Source organism: Lynx rufus, unplaced genomic scaffold (genome assembly GCF_022079265.1).
Source record: "Lynx rufus isolate CCGP_SWC_20201006 ecotype Redwood Valley unplaced genomic scaffold, mLynRuf1.p SCAF_6, whole genome shotgun sequence".
Classification (NCBI taxonomy): Eukaryota; Metazoa; Chordata; class Mammalia; order Carnivora; family Felidae; genus Lynx; species Lynx rufus.
Genome location: NW_025814878.1, coordinates 142644033 through 142667691, shown reverse-complemented (window position 1 = coordinate 142667691; position 23659 = coordinate 142644033). Strand labels below are relative to the sequence as shown.

Here is a 23659-nt window from a genome sequence, read left to right as displayed (position 1 = left end):
GAATTAACTCGTCCTGTGGCAAAGTTGAACTTGAACCCAGGCAATCCAGCTTCTGGGACAGTCATTTTGAGAAATGTACTGTGCCACCTCTGTATTTTCTTGGACTATTTGATAAAGTTAAGAGGAAATATAAGCGCCACTCCCATTAACCATGAAAAGAATACGAAATCTATGTTTTAACTGCAGCATAGCTACAAATCCGTAGGTAAGCTAGGACCAACAAGAATTTGGTCCCAACGAGGATTTCTGTTTAACTTAAGCCCGCTTAGGTGAGTTTGGTAGTAACAAATTCAGGGTGACGGAGTACCTTGGTCCCTCTCACGTACTGGCAACACAGTCCTCCCTGACAGCCAGACCTGCCTACCACTGAAAGTGTGTGTGCACCTGACATACAGAAGGCAGGGACTGGGTGACTGTGAGCGTCCTCATAACCGTTCCCCATGGAGTTTCGGGCAAGGAGTGAGCTCCAAGAACAGCAGTGTGGGGGTAGATTCTGAGTGACAGTGATGGTCCTGGGTTATGCTCACCTACCACTCCCCAACACACACACAACTGCATGCGTGTACACATGCGCACACACACACACACACACATCTCCTTTCTCCGATGCCCCAACTTCATCTCGTCTTGTTAGAACCTCTTCTTAAAGTCTCCCTTGGGGTAGTACCCGGGTTGTGTGACCTTTCAGAGGCTTCCAGGGGAAGCACACATAGTTGGAAAGAGTGAACAAGCCTGATGGATGGTCTATTCTCACCCCCCCTCCAAATTAAGGAGAGTACCAGCTTTCTCAGAGTCACCCCCAAAACGGCAGAATCCCCCGGTGGGCAGATCTAATGGAAATAAACTTCAGGTAAGAGGCAACTGTGTGTTCAGCACCGTCTCAGGAACTATACGCTTGTTACCTCATTTAATTCTCACTATATTCCTTGGGGGAGGTGCTACTCCATGTTACAGAGGAGGAAATGAAAGTTGGGAAAGCCCGAGAACGTAGCAGGTGGTACCCTATACTGTACATTATATATACAAGCCTATAGTATATAATATAGATGAAGATGCAACATATGCCATCTGTTAATTATGTATAATTCTAAATAAATAAAATTAATTTTTTATTTAATGGATACTACCAAGTGCATTTAGATATACATTATTAGTTTAATCCTCAGTTTTAATTTCTAAAGTGGTTCATATGTCTATATTCGTGACCTTCACTAATGAGATTTGGGGGGCGCCCTACTAATTTTTAAGAGTGTAAAGGAGTCCTGGAATCTAAAGTTTGAGAACCACTGCTCTAGGCTGAAATCGAATGTCTTGTTTTCCCAGTGGGTTTGGTAAGGATTTGAAGGCGAAGGTGTAACCAGCACAGTAACATTTTAATTTCTTTATTCTTCCGGTTTCTCAGTGGTTTTGGTCTTTCCCACCAGATTCATCACACAGCATGCTATTTATGCTTGTCTCTGACTGTCCCACCAGTCACAGCTCTTTGAGAGGAGACACTTTGCTGGGTTGATCTTTGCTTTTATTATCTCTTCCAGTGTCTTTTGCTTAACAAGTGCCCTGTGTGGGGGAAGCTCATGCATGGCATCGTGGTGGCAATAACACATCCTAACAAATCTATCAAAACTTGTACGTCCGTGTTTCCTCCAGAACAGTCACCGAGTGAGGCTCTACCCTCCTTCCGATTAAGGCTAGTGCCTAAAATATGTCTGCATCTTGTGCATTATCACTGCCTTTCTTAGAGACCCAGACTAGGAGGCTGTAAAAATGTATATAATCTCACTGTTGAGAAATCCTCTTGAGGGTAGGTTTGACTTCTGAAACAGCTTACAGTCATTTGAAAACACGCTTAAAGAGTGAGGTGGCAATGAATGAGCTAGTTTCCTGCGTCACTTATGTGGTCCTAAGAGCAATTCCAAAATGTCAGGTGAATATATTCTGGAATGTGTCGTTCCATTAGTGATACTCCCGATGCATTTATTAAGCACCAATGTCTTTTAAGGATGTGTCCGGGAGTAAACATACAGAAACCGTGGTCTCAGCCCTTAAAGTGCCCCACGGGCTGGTGGGGGAAACATTTTGGCTCAGGTCTGATCCCCTAATCGTTGGCCATTTGCCTGCAGAGACTGGGTTATTTGTTTGTGGGGCTAAAAACAAGCAAACAGACTGGAGGGCCTACAATCTTCTTTAGGCCACTCTCCTGAATCTCTTTCCTGCATATTTTTTCTCAGGCTGCCCTCTATTATCAACCTCAAGGTGGACCCAAGCACGAACACTTTACGCCCTTGGGCAGGCAGGCCAGGAGAGCGGCTGGTATTATTAGAGCCCCATCCCTCGGGAGTCAGGAAAGAGCAGGTTTTAATCGCTCCCAGTTGGGGCCTGTAACAAGGTTCATTAATATCAGGTTAGCTACCTTCAAAAGCAGACAGAACCCTATTCTGGCCTGGTAAAGGGAGGGTCCGTGCACCTGCTCCAGCAACCCCCCTCACTGTCCTTATGTATTTCTCGCTGTTCACGTCTCTCCCCCACACCCTCTGTCCAGCTCCCATGACAGCCTTTTGGACTGGACATTCGGCTCTGCGTAATGAGCTCTGTTCACCAGCTTTCCAGACCTGAAGCACATGAAACGAAAGCAGCCAACCTGTACTATCCAGAATGTGTGTAAATGCAAGAATACACAATTGACCGCATTGCAGTATTTCTGTCCTCAGTTTATTGTTGGCCCCCTTAAGGCCATCAATTTTGAGGGGGAAGACCACACCCTTCACCTGAATTTTCCCCTGGAGGTAATTTTAATAGGCTTTTGGTGGCTCACGGGCTTGTCCCATCTTGTTTCAAAGCCCGAGACTCTGTGACCCACGTGCCAGATCTAAGGTCACTGTAAGGTTGACAGTCAAAAAGTTTTGTATCTCCCGAGTTTTAGAATGGTTTCTAAAGGTTCTGTTTTAGAGCGCTTGGAACAAACCGATGAACCGAGCGTCAAAGTATGCTTTTCAAGAGGTTAAAAACACAAGTCTCATACAAGTACTGTTTAGAGTGAGCTCATGCCTGGGTCAAAGAATGTTATGTCATTGACAAGGGAGCAAGCAGTATGGCAAAGTTGGGTCAAAGCAGGACACAGGAGAATGAAATACGCATTTAGGCAGGAGAAGGTAAAAGGCAGGAAGGCGGAAAAATACAAAACTGGTTAATGTTCTATTAAGCAATACAATCATCACTTTTAGGGTTGGCTTTTCTACTGAAAAGAGTTCATGTGCCTCTCTACTGGACAAAACACTTATTAATGTATCAACCCTCTATATGTCACTAATTTTACATACTTTGGGTGTAATCAAAGAGTAATCATGAAGTCAAAGTTACCTTTGCCAAAGCCGTGCTGTCCAGAATGGTAGCTGTTGGTCTTATGTGGCCAGGGAGCACCTGTAAGGTGGCTGGCCTGAGATGGAATATTCTACGAATGTAAAATATACTAGATTTGGAAGCCTCGCGATGTGAAAAAAAGGGAATATAAACCATCGTATTTTTAAAAATACCGATTACACGTTGAAATGGTGATGGTTTGGATATATTGAGTGAAGCAGAATATATTATTCAAATTAAACTCATGTGTCTTTTTACTTGTGTCATGTGACTCCTAGAAAACGTAAAATTACGTATGTGACCCACATTCTATTTGTGTAGTATTGCCTTAGAGCATCAAATGACCTGCAGGTGAACTTAGACAATTTTCTAATACAGCTTGGAAGGACACAAAGGAACAGTTTTGCCTTATTTTTCATTTTTGGATAGCTTTTCTCAACACGAATTACAAGAATCTGGAGAAGATCAAGAATCTTGGTTCTCTGCCTTCTGGTCTCTACCCTGTGGCCAGGAGGTTGGGAGCAAGACTGAGTGGCTGGTGTCCGAACGACCTGAGATCTGGACGTCAGACTTGCCTGTAGGGAGAGGTGTTTTGATTGATTCGACCGGAGCGATCATATTAGAGACTTGAATCACAGGAATCGAACTTATGTGCCGTTGATGTATAAATCAAGACACCAACTGATGGTGAGGGGAGGTCCAGTGACCTGGCAGTCAAGATTCTACATTGCTATTTTCCTGGTGGGTACAGGACATTTCACTGAATTTCAAATGGCTGGGGGGCGGGGGGGGGGGAACTCCTTGCACATAGAATCAGAGCAAAGTGCATGTTCTTATTTGATTTCGTTATTTTGATGCCAAGATAGATTAGTGTGATAAAAGTGCTTTAGTTGTTCAGACACTTTCGATAATTTCTTACGATTCCTATATCCAAAATCACGGCAAGGGATGGAAGGTCTAGAGTGGTTTTCTATGGCTGCTAATTCATCCATCACTAATCTCATTAGGCTGTTAATTCTCAGAGGACATGATCAGTAGTAGACACGATTTCTGAATGTTGAACAAATGTTATTCGGTGAAACTTACAATGGAGTTATCCTTAGTCTAAAAATGCCTCATTTTTTTTTTTTTTTTTTTACATCACTGAACTTAAGTTGTATAACCTTTTTTGACCCCGGTCCAAGGCTGGCATCTTTAACACATATTTTCATGTGGCTGTATATTTGAATGGGAATTTCGGGTAAGTTGTAATACTTCCTTGGTCCCTAAAAGACAAGGCAAACTTTAGAATAGAATCCGAATGACCAGCACCAAAGGGCACGAGAAGGGGTAATCTTACCAACAACAGAAAAATGGTATAAAAACTTACATGTTCTAGGAATTTTCCTCTATTTCTATTTAAAAATTTGCCATCCATTTTGTTCTACTTCGAATCTCCAGTTCATCTTATAAAAGTGTACCACATTAATGTTAGCTGCTTTCCTTCCATCGAGACCGTCGAATTCCCAGGTAGAGAGTTTCCTTCTATACCATAACATGAGTTAGATGTTGTTACTGGAAGTAATCTAGAATTTTCACGTGCTGAAGTTCATGTCTTTATTGGAACATATAAAAATAAATAAATAAATGCTTGTTTTCTTTGGAGAGAGATCATCTCAATGTCTATAGCTACCAAGTCTATTGAGGATTCTTTGCAGGCTTAGGGGGTCTCCCTTCTTCCCTTATTATCTCTATTCTTGAGGGTCAGACCCCCTGCCTTGCACAACCCAGAGGGGAACCTGAGATCTTTTTTAAAAACTGCCCAATTTCTCGCCTTTGGAGAAGTGAAGAGTGCCCCGCCCCCATCTACGAAAAGACGGAGTTGATAAAGAATTTCAGTGTCTTCAAATCTAAGATTTAAGTCTCTAACCCCCCACGGTCCAGGACACCCCCCAAGGCCTTTGGACCCCCTTTCATCCAACCCTAACTGCTTTGGACTGGCCCGGGAATCCTTGTCCCAGTCCACGGTTCCTGTGGGTCTGTGCGCAGAATTCACAGAGGACCTGTGTTACTTCCCTCGCGAAGAAAGAGAATTATCGTGAAAATTTAGGTGGAAACCATTTCGTTTTTGTCTCCCAAAGAAGGCAACCATGTGCCCAACCACCCCTGAGAAAAAGAACTTTCAGGGGCAAAGGAGCGAACAGGTAATTTAAGAGAAAAACAGAAAGTGGTCTCCCACCGTCCTGGACTTCCCTCGGAGTTGGGGGAGTTGGGGGCTCCTGGACGCGTCGCCTTTGGGGTTGCGGAAAAAATAAATGGAGAGCCCGGAGCCCGAGGCTTCTCGGATCCTTTTCCGACCAAAGCCGGGAGATTTGGTGCGGGGTATTTTAACATTTTCCCCCTTTTGTGAAGTGGAACAAACACAACTTGGGCGCACGGCGGCGGCTCGGAGCCTGCCAGCCAGGCGGGCGAGCGGAGCACCAATCAGCGCGCGCCTGCGCTCTATATATACGGCGGCCCGGCCCCGGCGCACCCACGGCGCTCTGCCACTTGTCCCCGGTCCTACAGCCTCAGCATGTCGGAGACCGCTCCCGCCGCTCCTGCCGCCGCGCCCCCCGCGGAGAAGGCCCCCGTGAAGAAGAAGGCGGCCAAGAAACCCGCAGGGGTGCGCCGCAAGGCTTCTGGGCCGCCGGTGTCCGAGCTCATCACCAAGGCCGTGGCCGCCTCCAAGGAGCGCAGCGGCGTGTCCCTGGCCGCGCTCAAGAAGGCGCTGGCGGCCGCCGGCTACGACGTGGAGAAGAACAACAGCCGCATCAAGCTGGGCCTCAAGAGCCTGGTGAGCAAGGGCACCCTGGTGCAGACCAAGGGCACCGGCGCCTCGGGCTCGTTCAAGCTCAACAAGAAGGCGGCGTCCGGGGAGGCCAAGCCCAAAGCCAAGAAGGCGGGCGCGGCCAAACCCAAGAAGGCTGCCGGGGCGGCCAAGAAAGCCAAGAAGGCCACCGGGGCCGGCACTCCCAAGAAGAGCGCCAAGAAGACCCCGAAGAAGGTGAAGAAGCCGGCGGGGGCTGCTGTCGCCAAGAAAGTGGCCAAGAGTCCGAAGAAAGCGAAGGCTGCCAAGCCGAAGAAGGCCGCCAAGAGCGCAGCTAAGGCCGTGAAGCCCAAGACCGCCAAACCCAAGGTTGCCAAGCCCAAGAAGGCTGCACCCAAAAAGAAGTAGGCTGTTGAAGAACGTCTGCTTCTGAAACCCAAAAAGGCTCTTTTCAGAGCCACCACTGATCTCCAAGAAAGAGCTGAACCTTCTAACCCTGTCCCTTTCCCCCTTTAACCTTTGGTTCTAGGTGTGGTTGGCAGCTACAGTTGACGCCAGCCGAAAAGGGGCGGTGGGGGTCTCTGCGCGGCCCTGGGGCTCGTCCCCTGCCCAGCGGCATCCCGGGTGGCCTCCCCCGCTACCTTGCGGAAGCGCTGTCCCGGAGGCGCGCACTCGCGCGCCAGCCCCGCCCCGCGCCAGGCCATCGAAAACAACCACAAATCAAGTCAGCCAGTTCCTCGGTCTCCAGGAATCCCCCGATTGGGTTGGAAAGCCGTTCAAAAGTCCCGCCCTGCTCGCGGGTTGGCCCACTCCTCCGGCCCACGCTTTTCATCGCGTGTTTTATTGGGTGGAGGCCGGCCTCTTGTGTATTCTGTGTACGTTTCGTTTCCAGTGGATTGATTGTGCCTTTTTCGCCCGGTAAGTGTGTCCCTGATACCTCGGACACTTCCCATGGTTTGGAAAGTCCAGCTCGTGTCCGGGGACGGCCGCAGCACCCCGCCGGGGAGGAGACGGTGCGGGCGTCCGTGCCGCGCGCTCCCGTGGGCCAGCCCGCGCGCTGCGGCCGCTGAGGACCGCGTCTGGACCACCGCGCGGCGGTGGCGGCGGCCACCCTGCCACCCGGCGCCGCTGGACCGGCGCCCTTCTGTCCCTCGCGTCATGTAACTTTGCGCAAAAGTGTGATGGGATTGGAGTGCATCACAACAACCCTTCGTCGGCCATCTTGTCCCGGCAGCGGGTCACCGAGCGTCGTTTTAGGTAGACGTCAACATCTAAACGCCGGAGATGCTTTCAACGCATTTTTGCGCGGCCGAAGTCCCAACGGTTTTCTACGCGAGTAACGTACGGGTAAACCTGGGAACGTATATGCATGTGTGGGGGTGAAGTGATGTCTCTAACGAAGGCCTTTAGTTTATCTTCACGGCGGTATCTGCGGCTTCTTTCATACTGATGGCGTTTCTTCTGGGCAGAGGAAAGTCCAGCGTCGTGTTTTATATTCTGGTCAACACGGATTTTCCTGAGACAAGTTCCAGGAACCGGGGCTTCTGGAGACCCGAAGCTCAGTTCTTCGCCCATTGCCACAGCGCCTGATGTAGTCGTTAAGTAACTTAGATTAATTTCCCCCCATTACCGGTAGTGACCACGGAGTTCATTCCTGCCCGCACCGTCCCTCCCAACGGAATGGGATACTTTAATGTTCGTTTTCATGTGTAGAAAGACCTCCCTTCTTTGAGAGCACAGCGCACCCGCGCGCGCGCATTCACGCCAAGAAAGTTTTCCCAAGGTTTGTTTCAATAATTTTTGTGTTGTCAATTTCAGTTTAGAAGCAATTGAAACCCCTGTATTTTGTTACAAGGTTTAATAAATGCGTACGACTCTTCCATTTCTGCTTCCTTTCCCCTCCCCACCTCACTCCCGTTGGAGATGCCAACCGTTATCATAGGCTAAATTCCATGGATACGTGGAGTAATCCTAGGTTTTCTACTTTGTCCCTTTGATCTTTCTGGCCATTTCTCCAGTGAGATCATACTGTTAAGTATTGTTCACAGCACTGTCTTCGATGCTGAGAATACATAACCCATGGTAGGTACTGAAATAAAAATGGAATGTTTGAGAAACTGAGATGTTATAACATGACCGAGGGAGGATAGAGCTCATTCCCTGTCGTTGCTCTTTTTTTTTTTTCCAGAATTTCCTGGTTATTCTAGTTTTTGTTTATTTATTTTGTTTTTCGAAATGCACTTTAAGATGCTTCCTCCCTCCCACCTCACCTCTTCACCCCTCCATTACACATAAACACACACACACACACACACACACACACACACAACCTCAATATCCTCGTAGTTTTATTGGGATGATGTGAAATTTACAAATTAATTTGGGGAGAGGATGAGTTTTCCTGTTCAAGAACATTTTATGTTTTCACATCCCTTCCCCACCCCCCAATATTTTGTACCTGTGGAGAATGTTTCAAATTTTCTGCAGACAGATCTTCATGTTATATATTACCCTTTATTCCCAGATATCTTGTCATCTTTGTTGCTGTTGAAAATGACAACCTATGAGATTTTTGATTCCTTTGGGGCGTGGCACACTGAAGATATCCAGTAATGGAAGGGATCTATGCCTAGTGAATGAACAACCTCTAGAACAGTCCTGTCTATAGCCAAATTAAGTAAGGAAGAAAGAAACAGGTGAATCAGTTTTAATAACATAATTTAGGGGCACCTGAATGGCTCAGTCCGTTAACCATCTGACTTCCGCTGGGGTCATCATCTCTGGTCTGTGAGTTTGAGCCCCACATCAGGCTCTTCAGATCCTCTGTCTCCCTCTCTCTCTGCTGCTCCCCCCCCCTCTTTCTCTCTCTCTCTCACACACACACTCAAAAAGAAATATTAAAAAAAACCCACATAATTTATTTAAACTAACATGTCCAAAATATTCTTGCTCAGCACAAAATCAATGTAAAAATATTTATGAGAGATTTTACATTCTTTTTTGTTCCTCGCATTATGTCTTTGGAATCTCCATGTATTTTACACAAACAGCACATCTCAGTTCCTACGTGGCTATTTCAAGAACTCACTCAACTGTACGTGGCTCATGGCAGCCTTATGGACAATAAACTCTAGAATGCCCTCTGGTCCCAAATATCCTGCTCTTCTCTAGCCTCATCCTTGGTTTAAAACTTTCATATCAGTGGGTCTTCATATACGCTGTCCTCCGTGGACCTAAACTTTTGACCTTAAAGGGGGTTGACCGGTCCAAAAGTCATTGGGCCAATATGACCCAATCAAAAATTCTCTGTTCAAAAACTGGAACTGAGTTGCAGAAATTGAGGTGACCTGATGTCAGGGGCTGGGAGGTGTCGTCTGTAGGAGACACCGGAAGGTCTGATGAATCAAAAATGCCGAATGGAGCCAAGGGCAGAGCACAGAGGAGAGATGCATAGAGCTTCGTTCTCTGGGTTCCTAACGTGGAGATTCTGGGTCCTCTGAGCCATCCGTACTCCTGTCACTGGGGCAGGAGCCTCCCTTGGCTCAGGTTGGGTCAAGTTGCAGCAACCAGGAGACCCAATTAAGACACTTAAATTTAATCACAGTACTTGTGCTAAGTACTATAAGTACTTGTGCTAAGTATTCATGCTTTCAAGTCCACACACTTTTTAGGTTCATATACTTACAATGGATCCTAACATTGAATGTCTCCTGCAAACATATTTGCATAGGTAAAGGGCACCCTTTTACTATTCAAATGAAATGTATTCCTCAAAAACAAATATTTGCCCTTCTCTAGCAAGGGTGACGGGAGAGTTCACTCACAGAGAGCTAAAAGTTATCGTAAAAACCTCTAATTTTGCCTAGACTTTCGATAAGACCTTCAACAATATGTTTCCTTGATTTTGGCCCATTCCCTCACGGGTGTCCACAAAGTTGACTGGCTTAGGTCTAATACTGTAAGCCATTCATTAGACTCTACATTGGCTGCTTTAAGAAAAAGGTCCTTGTCTTGATTTTTAGTTTATGAAGTCTATATTTTATTTTGACATTATTAATCTTATCATTTTCAAGAATCTACTTATTATTATAAAATAATATTGACAACGGCAATAATATATTCAAATAATTGCCCAAACATGGCTGACTACCTAAACTTGGCAATGATTACCGCATCAACTAAATTGCTGATTGATAATTCAACATGAAAATTCATGATCTCATGTCCACGTACGATAGAAGTGTAACTCAGAAATTACAGGTTAGGGGCGCCTGGGTGGCTTGGTCGGTTAAGCATCCGACTTCGGCTCAGGTCATGATCTCACGGTCCGTGAGTTCGAGCCCCACGTCGGGCTCTGTGCTGACAGCTCAGAGCCTGAAGCCTGTTTCAGATTCTGTGTCTCCCTCTCTCTCTGCCCCTCCCCTGTTCATGCTCTGTCTCTCTCTGTCTCAAAAATAAATAAACGTTAAAAAGAAAAGAAGAAAAGAAATTACAGGTTATTTTAATGCATTATACCCACCTTTTAAAATTTATCTGCGCATATACAAGTGGTCTCGTGGCTGAAAAATTAAATATCCTATTACTTCTCGTAGGCAAATTTCTAGGTGATTCTACGCTAAGGGAAATGTAGAGAGTAACTTTGGGTTGAAATCCAGGCCCGAGATGAACAGTTGGTCCAGTAAAAGGCAAGGTGACATCATTAGAGGGTTTCAGAGTAGAGCTGGGATTTAGGGTATAGTGGGAACAACACTGCTGTTGAGAGCTAGCAATTCCTGAGTTCTAATTTACAACGTGCCAAGCATTGTCGGGGAGAAGTCTCCATTGCTTTTCTTTTTGTAATGTTTTCTTAGTATTTTTGAGACAGAGAGAAACAGAGTGCAAGCAGGGGGGAGGGCAGAGAGAGGGAGACACTGAATCCGAAGGAGGCTCCAGACTCCGAGCTGTCAGCACAAGAGCCCGATGCGGGGCTCAAACCCACCAACCTTGAGATCATGACCTGAGCCGAAGTCAGACGTTTAACCGACTGAGCCACCCAGGCGCCCCTCCATTTCTTTTCAAACACCTTCTTATCACAGCACTCTGAGGGAGGTGTCATGATTACGGAGGACTGGTGATATTAAGAACATAGCTAGCTAGTTTCTGCTCAGTGAGCCGGTGTCATTACCCTCTGCAGAGTAGTGCGTTTCCTCAGAAATACAATAGGAGTCACATAGATTATTTGAAATTTTCTAGTAGCCACATTTCAAAAAGCGAAAAGGAACAAGAAAAATCTATTTTGATAGTACTTTAACTCACTATTATAGAAATATTATTGTAACAAGTTATCTAATATAAAAAATACTGAGATTTTTTTTTTTAATTCTATTTTTCAGACAACTCTTTGAAACCTGGTACGTATTTTACACGTAAAGCTCATCTCGGTTTGGACCAGCCACATTTCAAGTGCTTCATAGCCATATATGGCTAGTGGCTACTATCTTGGATGATATAGTTCCACAGTAACTAAATACTGTGATGAAAACACAAGCAAATACCTGCTCTGTAGTAGAATCCAGATGTTTCCAAGGAAATGATTATTCTGAGCTGGTCCTGAAGCCCAGAGAGCATCCCTGAAAGGTGATGTTTCTTCTATGCATCGTATGCATTTCCCCTCGTACTAGGCCACTGACCAGAGGACTCTGATAACAGAACATAGCCCAGGCCAGGCCACTGCATTTCCCACCCATCCACTAATCTGTGAGTCCGAGTGAGCCTTGAGGAGGAACTGGGTCTAACAATCCATTTCCAGGAAGTCTTATTGGTCCGAAGATGTTTAGTGTGTGGGTTTGGTGTGAGGTTGCTTGTCAATGCTATCTATTATGAATCTGGCCAATTAAAGTAAACTCTCTTGGGCTAACGTTCTTCCTCTATAAAATGGAGACAGTGAGAGAACCTGATTTTCAGGGTTGTATTAAGAATGTTCTATAATAATGCAGGCCAATCGGTTCATGTGCTACTTGACCCATGGAGAACTAGGAGACAGACTCCAACGAAAATGTGGGGACCTCTTCCATGGAACCTTCTCTAAAGGAAGATGATCTAGCCCAGGCTAGATCAATACCGTCCTGCAATATTGTCCCAGGGAACTCACCGCGATACTGAAAATGTTCAAACTGCTCAGAATTGACTTTATCTCCTCCCCACTAACTTTTGTTCTTCTGGTAACTCTGAGAATGGTACCACAGTTCAAAGCATCATGCAAAGCAAAGCTCTTTCCCAGAGACCTAGAGTCATCCCAAACCAGTGATTCTCAACTCCTAGGGTGCTAGGCTGAGATGTTAGAACAGAGTGGTAGGAGGGCATGGGAAAGCCGTATATAAGTTAGAAAAACGTAGCCAGTGATCAGAAGCAGGTTTACCCAGAAGCTAATGAAACTCAAATATTAGGCGCAAAGGCCTGAGAGGGGCTCTTGGGACTGTGTTCACTGGGTCTCATTTTTTTGCAAAATTTCAATGTTAAAATATTTTCTTCACAGCCGGTTAGACTTGTTGTCTATTGGAAGTTAATCTTCCCTTTCATTACAGTTCACCTTTTGTCTGATTATGGTGAGATACTGAAGAACAAATCTGGATTTGGGTAAGAGAAAATGGAGTTGAATGTATTTGGGTAAGGGTTAATGAGATGAGAAGTGCGATTTGCAGATGTGCTCATATATAGTTCAGTTCTAGCCAATCTGAAGTAAGAATGGTGTCAAGGAGTTTTCTCCTGTTCATGGACAAACAGCTGGATTACAGACAAGAAGATGTCGGACTCCTGTCATTATATGACATCTACATTTTCGCAGCAAACGCGCTGGCAGTGAATGTATAGTACAGACGCGTTAAGATTTGAAATGTACAGAACGGGAAGCTAGTCCATGAAGAAATCCTCTAAATTTTACAACTCACGTATGCAAGAAGCTTGACAGGATTTTCTAAATTTGCAAACAGTCTTACACATGACGTTACCAATAATGTGCTTTGAAGCTGAAAGTACGAAGCGATCAGGAGAACAAAACAGTTTGTGATCAATCGTGCTGGAGGAAATACTGAATTCTCTTCCTATTGTCTATATAGAAAATAGTACAAAATAACTTTCGAGTGAAGATGAAGTCGGAGTATGCGGTCAAAAAACAGGAAAATAAGCATGATAAGGTTGTATTCGAGAGTTAATAAAATGTGCTATTCTTCTGAACTTTGTGATGGCTATGGTTTTATTTTTGCAAAATTGGAATTTGGCTCATCTTTCCATTATAAATTAATATTCACTGTCTAGTTTTGTATTTGAAATTTTGAATTGTAATTAAGAGTTGCCAAGTTGTGTAAATTTTAGGCCTCAGAAAAAGCTTAACTAGCATCAGTTCATTATACTTTTTTTTTTTAATTTTTTTTTCAACGTTTTTTATTTATTTTTGGGACAGAGAGAGACAGAGCATGAACGGGGGAGGGGCAGAGAGAGAGGGAGACACAGAATCGGAAACAGGCTCCAGGCTCCGAGCCATCAGCCCAGAGCCTGACGCGGGGCTCGAACTCCCGGACCTCGAGATCGTGACCTGGCTGAAGTCGGACGCTTAACCGACTGCGCCACCCAGGCGCCCCTCATTATACTTTTAAACTTAGGAAATTAACAAGGAAGTTAACACTTAAGTGGATGGATACTGATCATGCTATTAGATTAACTTCTATTATGCTAAGTGGACCAAGGGCAGGAATTACAGGAGATGGTCAGGAGCTCCTACAAACTCATAACTAAATGTTCTCTTTTATTAAAGCCCAACCAGGTAACAATGAATCCGTGGAAGCTCTCCAGAGAATTGCACTACAAATGAGACGCCCTGGAGGGGGCGCCTGGGTGGTTCTGTCGGTTAAGCTCCGACTTCCGCCCAGGTCAGGATCTCCGGGTTCTCGAGTTCGGGCCCCGGCAGGCCCTGTGCTGACAGCTCGGAGCCAGGAGGAGCCGGTTTCATTCTGGGGTGTCCCTCTGCCTCCCCACCACTCGCCCGGTCTCTCAAAAATAAACATTAAACAACTCCCTGGAGAACTCAAAGCCAATTAAAAACTTACTTTGTCCTCAATTTCTTGTATGCACGTCAAACTGATCTAAGTTGTGAATAACTAGATCTATATTCAACAAGCCGCCACTCCAATGATAAATCACCTAATAGAACGGACTGGGAGAAAGGGATATGCAACGCTCAGATACCGAACATGAAAAACATCCGTAAAAGACTTTCCATAGCGGTTCAATTACGCCAAGCAATTAAAGGTTACAGGTACTTCTAAGAGAAAGTGTGGGTGGCTCTGAAAAGAGCCTTTTTCAACCAGAAGCCGGCATTACGCCCGCTCCCCGCGGATGCGACGCGCCAGCTGGATGTCCTTGGGCATGATGGTGACGCGCTTGGCGTGGATGGCGCACAGGTTGGTGTCCTCGAAGAGCCCCACCAGGTAGGCCTCGCACGCCTCCTGCAGCGCCATCACGGCCGAGCTCTGGAAGCGCAGGTCGGTCTTGAAGTCCTGCGCGATCTCGCGCACCAGCCGCTGGAACGGCAGCTTGCGGATGAGCAGCTCGGTGGACTTCTGGTAGCGGCGGATCTCGCGCAGGGCCACCGTGCCGGGCCGGTAGCGGTGCGGCTTCTTGACGCCGCCGGTGGCCGGCGCGCTCTTGCGGGCCGCCTTGGTGGCCAGCTGCTTGCGCGGGGCCTTGCCGCCCGTCGACTTGCGCGCCGTCTGCTTCGTGCGAGCCATCTGAAACAACTAAGAACACACAGAACCTGATGGGCAAGGGCGAAGTTCCCCTTATATACAGTAAGAAGCATTCTGATTGGTCCTGTCATTTTCAAAAGAACCGCGCGATAAAACCATTGGTCGAAGGGTAGATTAATTACTGGAGAGCCTGATTGGATGAATCACGCCACCTCACCCCTCTTTTCAGCGTCCAGGTTCTGTTTTATCCTTTCACTGAGTACAGCGTGAAAAGCGAGGATTTCACCATGCGAAACGTAACTTTTGGTTCAGTAAACCTAAGTGGGACCTGAGATTCTCAATTCCTGACAGGCTCGAATGTCACCAACCTGCTGGGCTGCACACTTCTCTGAGTGCGATTGTCTTGTCTCCTTCTCCCCTAGACGGCTGGATTAGTTATTTTTAAGTAAACCTCGGGTCTCTTGGACTGCCACTTCCTAGGTCTTTGGTCATTATACCTCCCTTAATACAGTTTCTTGTGTGAAACTACATGGCAGGGTCCCTGAATGGACCTGGAAGATAGCATGTAAAGCACTTGGTCTGGTAATGCTAGATTCACACTACACTGGACAGCAACAAATGACCTCGGACTTAGTTTGATACGATGGGTTTTCCTTAAATTGAAAATTTGAAAATCCCGCGCGACTTTATTGGCCAAACGCAAATTTCCATTCTGCTTGTTATGCTTACATTTGAGCCCCTTATTTTTTGTAGGTCAGTTCCATCCGGCATATAAAGTTGAGTGGGGGTTTTTTGTTTTGTTTTTTGAACAAGGTTTTGACGTTACCTTGTCTTTTACAGATTCAGGACTGATTCTACCAACGTAACAGGCTGGTTACTAGCCTTTCATGTGAAAATATGGATGGCTCTGAAAAGAGCCTTTGATTAGCTGTAGAAAAGCGGAAGATCCGTGGTGTTCTGGGCTAGACTTCACTTGCTCTTAGCCTTGTGGTGGCTCTCGGTCTTCTTGGGCAGCAGCACGGCCTGGATGTTGGGCAGGACGCCGCCCTGCGCGATGGTCACGCGGCCCAGCAGCTTGTTGAGCTCCTCGTCGTTGCGGATGGCCAGCTGCAGGTGGCGCGGGATGATGCGCGTCTTCTTGTTGTCGCGGGCCGCGTTGCCCGCCAGCTCCAGGATCTCGGCCGTCAGGTACTCCAGCACGGCCGCCAGGTACACCGGCGCGCCGGCCCCCACCCGCTCGGCGTAGTTGCCCTTGCGGAGCAGCCGGTGCACGCGGCCCACCGGGAACTGCAGCCCGGCCCGCGACGAGCGCGTCTTGGCCTTGGCGCGAGCCTTGCCACCCTGTTTACCGCGTCCAGACATATCAAGGGAGACTAATTCACCAGCTAAAGCTCCGCGAAATACAAAGAGACGAACTTGGCAGCTCAGGGAAATAAAAAAAAAAAAAAAAAAAGTTCTTTTATAGGCAGAGCGGGGATGAGCCAATACGCCTTCCCATTGGTCAAAGTATGTTTGCCTGTGTATCCAATAGGAAGAGAAACTATGTATCCCTCATTTGCATAAACCCCTCCCCTTGATGAAAGTGTTCTGCTTTTATCCAATCAGAAGTGAAAATTCTTGAACCTTCATTTGCATTGAAGAACTATAAAAGAATGGGCTCTGGACCCCTCACAACACTAACCTTTGTTGTGGTGAGTGCGATTAGCGTTTCTACAGCTCTTAGAAAAAAACCATGCCTGAGCCCTCCAAATCTGCTCCTGCCCCGAAGAAGGGCTCCAAGAAAGCCATCACTAAGGCGCAGAAGAAGGATGGCAAGAAGCGCAAGCGCAGCCGCAAGGAGAGCTATTCCATCTACGTGTACAAGGTACTGAAGCAGGTGCACCCCGACACCGGCATCTCGTCCAAGGCCATGGGTATCATGAACTCGTTCGTCAACGACATCTTCGAGCGCATCGCGGGCGAGGCGTCGCGCCTGGCGCATTACAACAAGCGCTCGACCATCACGTCCCGGGAGATCCAGACGGCCGTGCGCTTGCTGCTGCCCGGGGAGCTGGCCAAGCACGCCGTGTCCGAGGGCACCAAGGCCGTCACCAAGTACACCAGCTCCAAGTGAGTGTGTTTGGAGGCACGATCCAACCCAAAGGCTCTTTTCAGAGCCACCCACTTTATCAAAGGAGAGCTATAACTGCCGTTCCGTGGCTGAGCAATTGCAAGCTTGGGCTACAGTCTTAAGGAATCCACTGAAATGGTGATCCGTAGGGGCATTTTTAGAGCCAAGCATGCGTTTGGATGGTCACTAACTAGGCTCTCAGCGAAATAAACTGTGGCGCAATGGCTGTGCTGCAAAGCACCACTCCACCTGTAAGGTTTTTTTCAGCCCACGTTTCGTTTTCCCCCAAACTCGGAATACTTGGAAGCGCTCACTCCTTTCCCTGTGTCTGCACGTTTCTAAAGGAGACGGGAGTTTCCCTGCTAGGTAAAGAAGTGACTACAGCATTTCAAAATAGGGACCCTCCGTGGATTACTATTCCATGCTGCCCTATTGGGAGGAGGAGAGGTCCAGGTACTAGAAAGAGCCGGTAGGCGCACGTATTCCCGGAGCCTCAACTCCCCAGGACCTAAAGCATTAGGTAAACAGCGGAGTCGCCCGTGGTTCCCGTGGGTATCCATGGGGTATACCTCAAGCTCTCTGCGCACACATTAAATGAAATTACTCTAGTTTCGCGTTAGAATTGTTTACCGATGGCAACGGCCGATCTAAAGCCGTTTCAGTTTTCTTGCAGGTCGGAAACCCGGGCTCCTATTTCCTGTGTCACTGGTTTCTCCGGAATGCCACCAGAAGGGCGGGAAGCACGGCCCTGCAGCTCTAGGAAGGACAAAGAGTTTGAATTTCCCGCGCTTCCCCTTCGCGGCCCCTCGTTGGCTGGCCGGGAGGGCCCCGCAGAGGCTGGTATGCGGGTTGTTCTTAGTAAACCTTTTTCAAAAAACTGGGACTCCAAAAATGATGCTCAAAAGACAGTAATGATCTTGGTGGAGGAAGAGGAGATATTTGGGCAGGTCTGGGTCCCGGTTTGAGGGGGGCGGTGTCAGATTGGGTAGGACTGAGCTGTTGACTGCCTGTGAAAAGGGGAGGGAAAGAATATTTTTCATCGGTTTACGAACACTTTACGTAAGGGCGATCTACAACAGTGTCCTTTGGATGAAGAAGTCAAATTTGAAGTAGGATTTCTTTAATTTCTTTTTTTTTTTAAGGACCCCTTTAAAATGAAAAGTTAAATTTAAATTCTCTTTTTCCAGATACCACGTCAGTAGACTGCTGTGTATTTACTGTCTCAGCAGAGGCAACATATAGCTGTGAAAAGACCCCTGTCTTTAAAATTCATTCTTATAAAAAGACATCTCCCTTCACCCCTCCCAGGCCCTTTTTCTTTTCTCTTCTTTTCTCTTCTTTTTGTTTCGTTTCTTTCTGTTTCTTCTCTTTTCTTTTCTTTTCTTCTCTTCTCTTTTCTCTTCCTTTCCTTTCCTTTCCTTTCCTTTCCTTTCCTTTTTGTTTCCTTTTGTGTTTTGTTTTTTTTTTTTCTTTTTCTAATTATCAAACTCCGGCTACAGTTTAAGAATCACTGACACTTATGTTCTTCCCCTGGAGAGGTGAGATCTGGATGGTAATATTATTTCCTATCCTTTTCAAAATGATCTTTTCAAAATGATCAGATTATTTTCTCCCCATCTTGTCCTTCAAAACTTTTGCCTGCCTGCTTCCTTTGGTCCCTTTCTTCTCTCTCTCCTCCTCTCCCTCCTGCTTCCCTTCCTTCCTGATATTTGATGCTTTACCTAAAACTTTACCCTTAACTGAGGAGTTCAAACTAAACCCCAAGCCTCCTAAACTCAGACCTAGGCCCTTTTGCCATCTCTCCTGGATACTTGGCTGATCTGTAACAAGTGAACAAGGATTTTTTAAAAAATCGATGCCCGGACCCTGTGGTAGGACCCCAGATCTATAGTGGGAGTGCGGAGAAACCAGAAAAAATTTTTTTTTATAAAATCTCCCCAGTTGTATCTGATAAAGCACCAACTTTGGACACAGCAAGGCCAGCAGTCAAGCCATCAAAGTTAAATTCTAGAAGGGTTTATACACCCCCTTGCTTAATAAGACACCCACATTTTCTTCAGAGAGGCAGTCTCTGAGTAACAAAGCAAACGAGCAAAAAATAACCTCTCTTACCTTCCTGATTCTCCTTTCAGTCATGGAAAGTTCTTCCTACCTTCTGGTCCAACAAAGGTGACCTGGAGACAGGAAGAGCTGAATTTGTAGGGGAGAAACACTTTCTGGACCCCCTGTTATCTGTTTGTGGACCTTTCTTCTCTTTTCCAAATTCTCAGCCTCCCTCCAAATGAAAGGTCTCCCAACCCCCTCTGTCTGCCCATCAACCATTCAAAATAATTTCAAATAGACAAATAAAAATCTACTGTAATTCCATTATCCGGGACATTTTTGCCCTCAATCTTCCGGAAGTTTTACTTTGTGCAAGTCTATATGGACAGGTGTATAAATGTCATACAAGTGAGAGCATACCTTCTGTTATCCTTTTAAATTAATAGAGATCTTGTTGCCGGGTAAACTGGGAAAACTCGGGCTCTGAGGCCTCGACTGAGCCAGTCCCAAAGGAGTCGCCCAAGGTTATTGGTCTCGTCAGGAGAAAGAATCCAAAGACAGACACAGAACACAGCGGACGAGGGACACAAGTGGGAGAGTTTGTGGAAGTGAAAAGTACACTCTTGAGATAGGAGAAGGAGAAAGCTCCAGAGAGACAGCCAGCTGCCTCCCTGGGGTTCGGGTTTCTTTCTTTTATCCTAGGTGTTAACTAGGATGTTCACTAGGGATGAAAATTGGGGTTTCAGGCCTTTTTTTCCTAATTTGCTCAGGGGCTTTCTGTCACAGTGCCGCCATTTTGGACCTGTCTGGTGTGACGGGCCTCTCACTTTCCAGATAGCTGGCCATGACTTTCTCGTTGCTGACCTCCAGGCATCCTGTTGCAATGTAACTAACTGCCTACTCTAACAGTACCAGAAGGAGAGCTATTGTCAGGCATACCTGTTTTTTTTTTTTTTTTTTTTAATGTGAAAGGTTTTTCTGCCTGGCAGAGCAAACATCTGATTAACCAAACATCTACCCTTACCTTTCTGTGAATTGCCCCCTCCCCTTTGAAGCCCCAGGCCCCTATCCCATTTCTTAGCTCAGGATGGCCTACAAGCCTCAAGTGCCTCAGGGCCTTTGTGAGGACGTTTTGGAGTGAAGGGGGAAGGGGGGTTCGGAGCCAACGGCCAAGCAAGAATTCTTGAAGACCTTTTTGGTGCAAAACGGTGATTTTATTAAAGCGGGGGGGGGGGGGGACAGGACGGGTAGGCAGATAGAGCTGCCCTGGGGCTGTGAAGAGTGACTGATTATATACCCTCAGGCTGGGGCAGGGCGGGGTTAGGGGTAGAGTGTATCTCCAAGGAATTTTGGAAGCAAAGTTTCTAGGACCTTGAGGGAGTAGCTGTTGTTAGAAAAATGTCATTTATTACCGTTTAGTGAAACCTCAGTCATGAGACCTTCAGATGTATATCAGGGCCCATAAGCTGAGAATATAATTGCCAACATATACCTGGGGGTTAAAGATAAAGGAGGTTTGCAAAGGAGTTTTTATGTGTTTCAGGAGACTTACAGGATCTTGAGGGGGCGGGGTAATGTTAAGCCAAGACTCCCTTTTGCCCCCCAGCAAAGTGTCACCATCAAGGCAGCTGAGCTCCCAGAGGGAGGTCACTCTGCCGGTTTCAAGGGCTTGTCAATGGGGTGTAGACAGTAAGGAAATTTAATTTTTCATTTGCCTTAGTTTCCCCCATCACCATGGCAAGCACTTAAACCCCCTTCCATCTTGATGAGGGTGATATTAGGGCTCCAGGAAGTGGAGCCTATAGGTGTCTGGGGATTAGGCTGTGGATAAGATTGCCTTTTTCTTGCAGTTTACTAAGTAAGCTCTCCATAAACTGAAGGAGACTCCTGTCCCGCAGGACTGTGACCTCCACGAGTCAACCATCTGCTTTCTTTCCTTTCCCCTGTTCTTGGGTGGCCAGGAGTGTCCGAGGAATATCACACATATCCCACCTGGGGTGGGGGGTGTGGGGGCAGAGGGGTGCTGTTAGCCTGTACTTTGCCCTCAGCTTGCCCCACACCCCCTCATCATTTGAGTCTCCTGTCTTTGTGGGGCTCTCATGCACAAGAAATTACATTTGTTTTTCTCCTGTTAATCTGCCCGGTGTCAGTATAATTATTAAACCAGCCAAAGGGCCTAGAAAGGAAGAAGGGAACGTTTGTCCATCTCTGCATTTTCATTGCTGGTTTACAGATGAAAATGAGTGGCTGTGCCATTTGTTGGGGGTCTATGTATTTGCTAACTTTTTGTCTGGTCGCTCTATCAGTTGTTGATAGGGGTGTTGACCTGTTTACCTCTAACTGTGGATTTGCCTGTTATTCCACTCGGCTCAACCATTTTTTGCCTCATGTATTTTGCGAGGCTGTTATTTGGTGCTTATACATTTAGAATTGTATGGCTTTCTTAGTAGTTTGACCCTTTTATCGGTCTGTAATGTCCCTTTCTATCTCTGGTAACTTTCTTTGCTCTGGTTTACTTACCTGATTAGGAGAGGCAATCCTGATTCCTTTCGTTGATATTTGTACGGTTTCGCTTCTCCTACCCTTTAATTTCAACCTGCGTGTGTAGTTCTATTTCAAGTGAGTTCCTTGTAGACAGTGAAGGGGGACATTATTTGCCACCCTAAAATATACCTCTTTGGTGTGAGGATTACCTTGAGTGGATTCTTTATTTCTTTAAATAGCAGACATTTAAAAAGCTTTGAAACCCCAGTAGAAGTTAGTCATTTGTGAGAGAAGTTTACATTTACCAGGGAAATCTGCATTTGTAAGAGTGTTTCCCTCTCTGTACTGGGAAAAGGATGACTAAAACTAGGGGGACCCATTGGAGAAGGCAAAGATTTAAATCTGCCTAAAGTTTTAAATCTGGTCAAAGATTTAACCATACCCGGTTAAATGTGCTTTGCCTGGTAACTTCCCAGAACTGGCCCCCCACCCCCACCCCCAACATCTTTTGTGTTTAGCTGGAGATCGTATTTAAGGCGGTGGCTTGGGCCATTTGGGGCATTACTCAATACTTCCTGGATCTCTCCCTTGTATACAGGAGGTATACATGTTATTAAACCTCAGTTTGTTTTTCTCCTGGTAATCTTTTATTCCAACAATAAGGGGGGTCTCAGCCAACAACCTAGAAGGGTAGAGGGAAAATTATTTTTCCTCCCCTATAACAGCGTACATTTGCAGCACATTTTTATCCACTCATCCAATCTCTGTTTTTGAATGGATGCATTTAGATCATATATATTTAGTGCAATTATTGACATTGATGGGGTTCAGGACCTACTACCCCAAAAGATGGCACCTTGACATCCTGAATATCTTAAGCCAAAGGAGTTTGGGAAAACAGCAAAAGCAAGAAGTTCACTTTGACCTCCTCTTCCCTAAAGACAGGATTAGGGAAACATGCTTATTACCAGAAACAGGGAATTTAGGGCCAAGAAAGCTGTATGAACAAACCTTGTTACTTCTTCACCATTTACTACCCATTGCCCAAACCCCTTTGTCTTTTCAGTCCTTTACAAAGATGTTTCATTGTAAAAGCTTCCTACTCTGGTCACTTTAGGTTTTCATTTTTTTTAGGAAGGCTCCCAAGTACGTGTAAAAGTTCTAATAAAATGTGTATGCTTTTCTCTTGCTAATTTATCTTTGGCAGTTTCGTTATCAGACCTAGCGAGGAGCCCTAAAAGGGTTGAGGAAAAATTTTTCTCCCATACATGTTAGGCCTTGAGTTTGCCATTTTAGTTTTTGTTTTCTGGTGTTTTTTTGTTTGTTTGTTTGTTTGTTTGTTTTCCCCCTCACTGTTACCCACTTTTTGTTTTCTAGGTCTGGCTTTCCTGTGGGCTACTTGAGTATTTTCTTTAGACAATTTGATTCTGATTCATTTATTGTCTTTGGATAGTTTTTTAGTGGTTGCTCTAGGTATCACATACACATAACATCACAGTCCACTGGTATCTACGTGTTACCAGGTCAACTGTACCAAGCTTCTCTCCTTTTAAATCATTTACCCTGTTTATAATATAATTATCTGAAATATTTCCTCTCTATATATTGAGAACCACATCAGATAATATTAGAAATTTAGCCTCTAAACATACTGTAGAAGATTCAAGAGAATTGTGTTTACCCATATTTCTTTTTGTTGTTCTTCCTTGTTAATGTTCCAAAAATATTATATCGTTTCTCCTTTTTTCCCCCCCAAAACTCCCTTCTGCCATTCTTCTATGGATAGATAACACTGGCAGCAAATTCTCATGCTTTACTTTACCTAAGAATGACTTTATTTCCCTGCTAATTTCTCAAGGACGTGAAATTCAGAGGGACAGTATCAGTTCTTTCCTTTTAGCTCTTAAAAATATGTGACCCTTCCTTTTGGTATGTGGTTTCTGATGACAAATCTGCTACCATTTGAGTTCATTTTTCCCTTTTACATGGGTTTTGTTTCTCTTGCTGTGTGTGTGTCTGTGTGTGTGTATATTTTTGTCTTTAATTTTCATAGATTTGATTATGTGTTTGGGTTTATTCCACTTGGGGTTTGTGGAGCTTCCTAAATCTGTAGGTTTATGTCTTTTGTCAAATTTAGAAATTTTTGGTTATTATTTC

The 23659-nt window shown here is 45.7% G+C and overlaps 4 protein-coding genes across 4 annotated transcripts; 2 read left to right on the top strand and 2 right to left on the bottom strand.

Moving 5' to 3' along the window:
* Window positions 1-5879: 5879 nt before the first annotated feature.
* Window positions 5880-8027, top strand: H1-2 (H1.2 linker histone, cluster member). Its single transcript, XM_047102088.1, has one exon. It carries the CDS (start codon window positions 5912-5914, stop codon window positions 6551-6553), a length of 642 nt encoding a protein of 213 aa, XP_046958044.1. The 5' UTR covers window positions 5880-5911; the 3' UTR covers window positions 6554-8027.
* Window positions 8028-14182: 6155 nt separating this feature from the next.
* On the bottom strand, window positions 14183-14907 carry LOC124528466 (histone H3.1). The gene has a single exon (XM_047102098.1). It carries the CDS (start codon window positions 14905-14907, stop codon window positions 14497-14499), a length of 411 nt encoding a protein of 136 aa, XP_046958054.1. The 3' UTR covers window positions 14183-14496.
* A 788-nt stretch (window positions 14908-15695) lies between these two features.
* LOC124528477 (histone H2A type 1-H-like) lies at window positions 15696-16227 on the bottom strand. Its single transcript, XM_047102110.1, has one exon. The coding sequence runs from the start codon at window positions 16225-16227 to the stop codon at window positions 15835-15837; it is 393 nt and encodes a 130-aa protein (XP_046958066.1). The 3' UTR covers window positions 15696-15834.
* Window positions 16228-16392: 165 nt separating this feature from the next.
* Window positions 16393-18283, top strand: LOC124528453 (histone H2B type 1-B-like). Its single transcript, XM_047102085.1, has 2 exons — window positions 16393-16974; window positions 17649-18283. The coding sequence occupies exons 1-2, from the start codon at window positions 16598-16600 to the stop codon at window positions 17938-17940; spliced, it is 669 nt and encodes a 222-aa protein (XP_046958041.1). The 5' UTR covers window positions 16393-16597; the 3' UTR covers window positions 17941-18283.
* Window positions 18284-23659: the final 5376 nt, after the last annotated feature.

What these genes read in the sequence shown, in the direction of transcription:
- H1-2 (XM_047102088.1), top strand. Translation starts at nt 5,912, where the DNA reads ATGTCGGAGACCGCTCCCGCCGCTCCTGCCGCCGCGCCCCCCGCGGAG.
- LOC124528466 (XM_047102098.1), bottom strand. Translation starts at nt 14,907, where the DNA reads ATGGCTCGCACGAAGCAGACGGCGCGCAAGTCGACGGGCGGCAAGGCC.
- LOC124528477 (XM_047102110.1), bottom strand. Translation starts at nt 16,227, where the DNA reads ATGTCTGGACGCGGTAAACAGGGTGGCAAGGCTCGCGCCAAGGCCAAG.
- LOC124528453 (XM_047102085.1), top strand. Translation starts at nt 16,598, where the DNA reads ATGCCTGAGCCCTCCAAATCTGCTCCTGCCCCGAAGAAGGGCTCCAAG. An exon ending in ACCAAGTACACCAGCTCCAA is followed by an intron (nt 16,975 to 17,648) that starts GTGAGTGTGTTT and finishes GTTTTCTTGCAG; the next exon opens with GTCGGAAACCCGGGCTCCTA.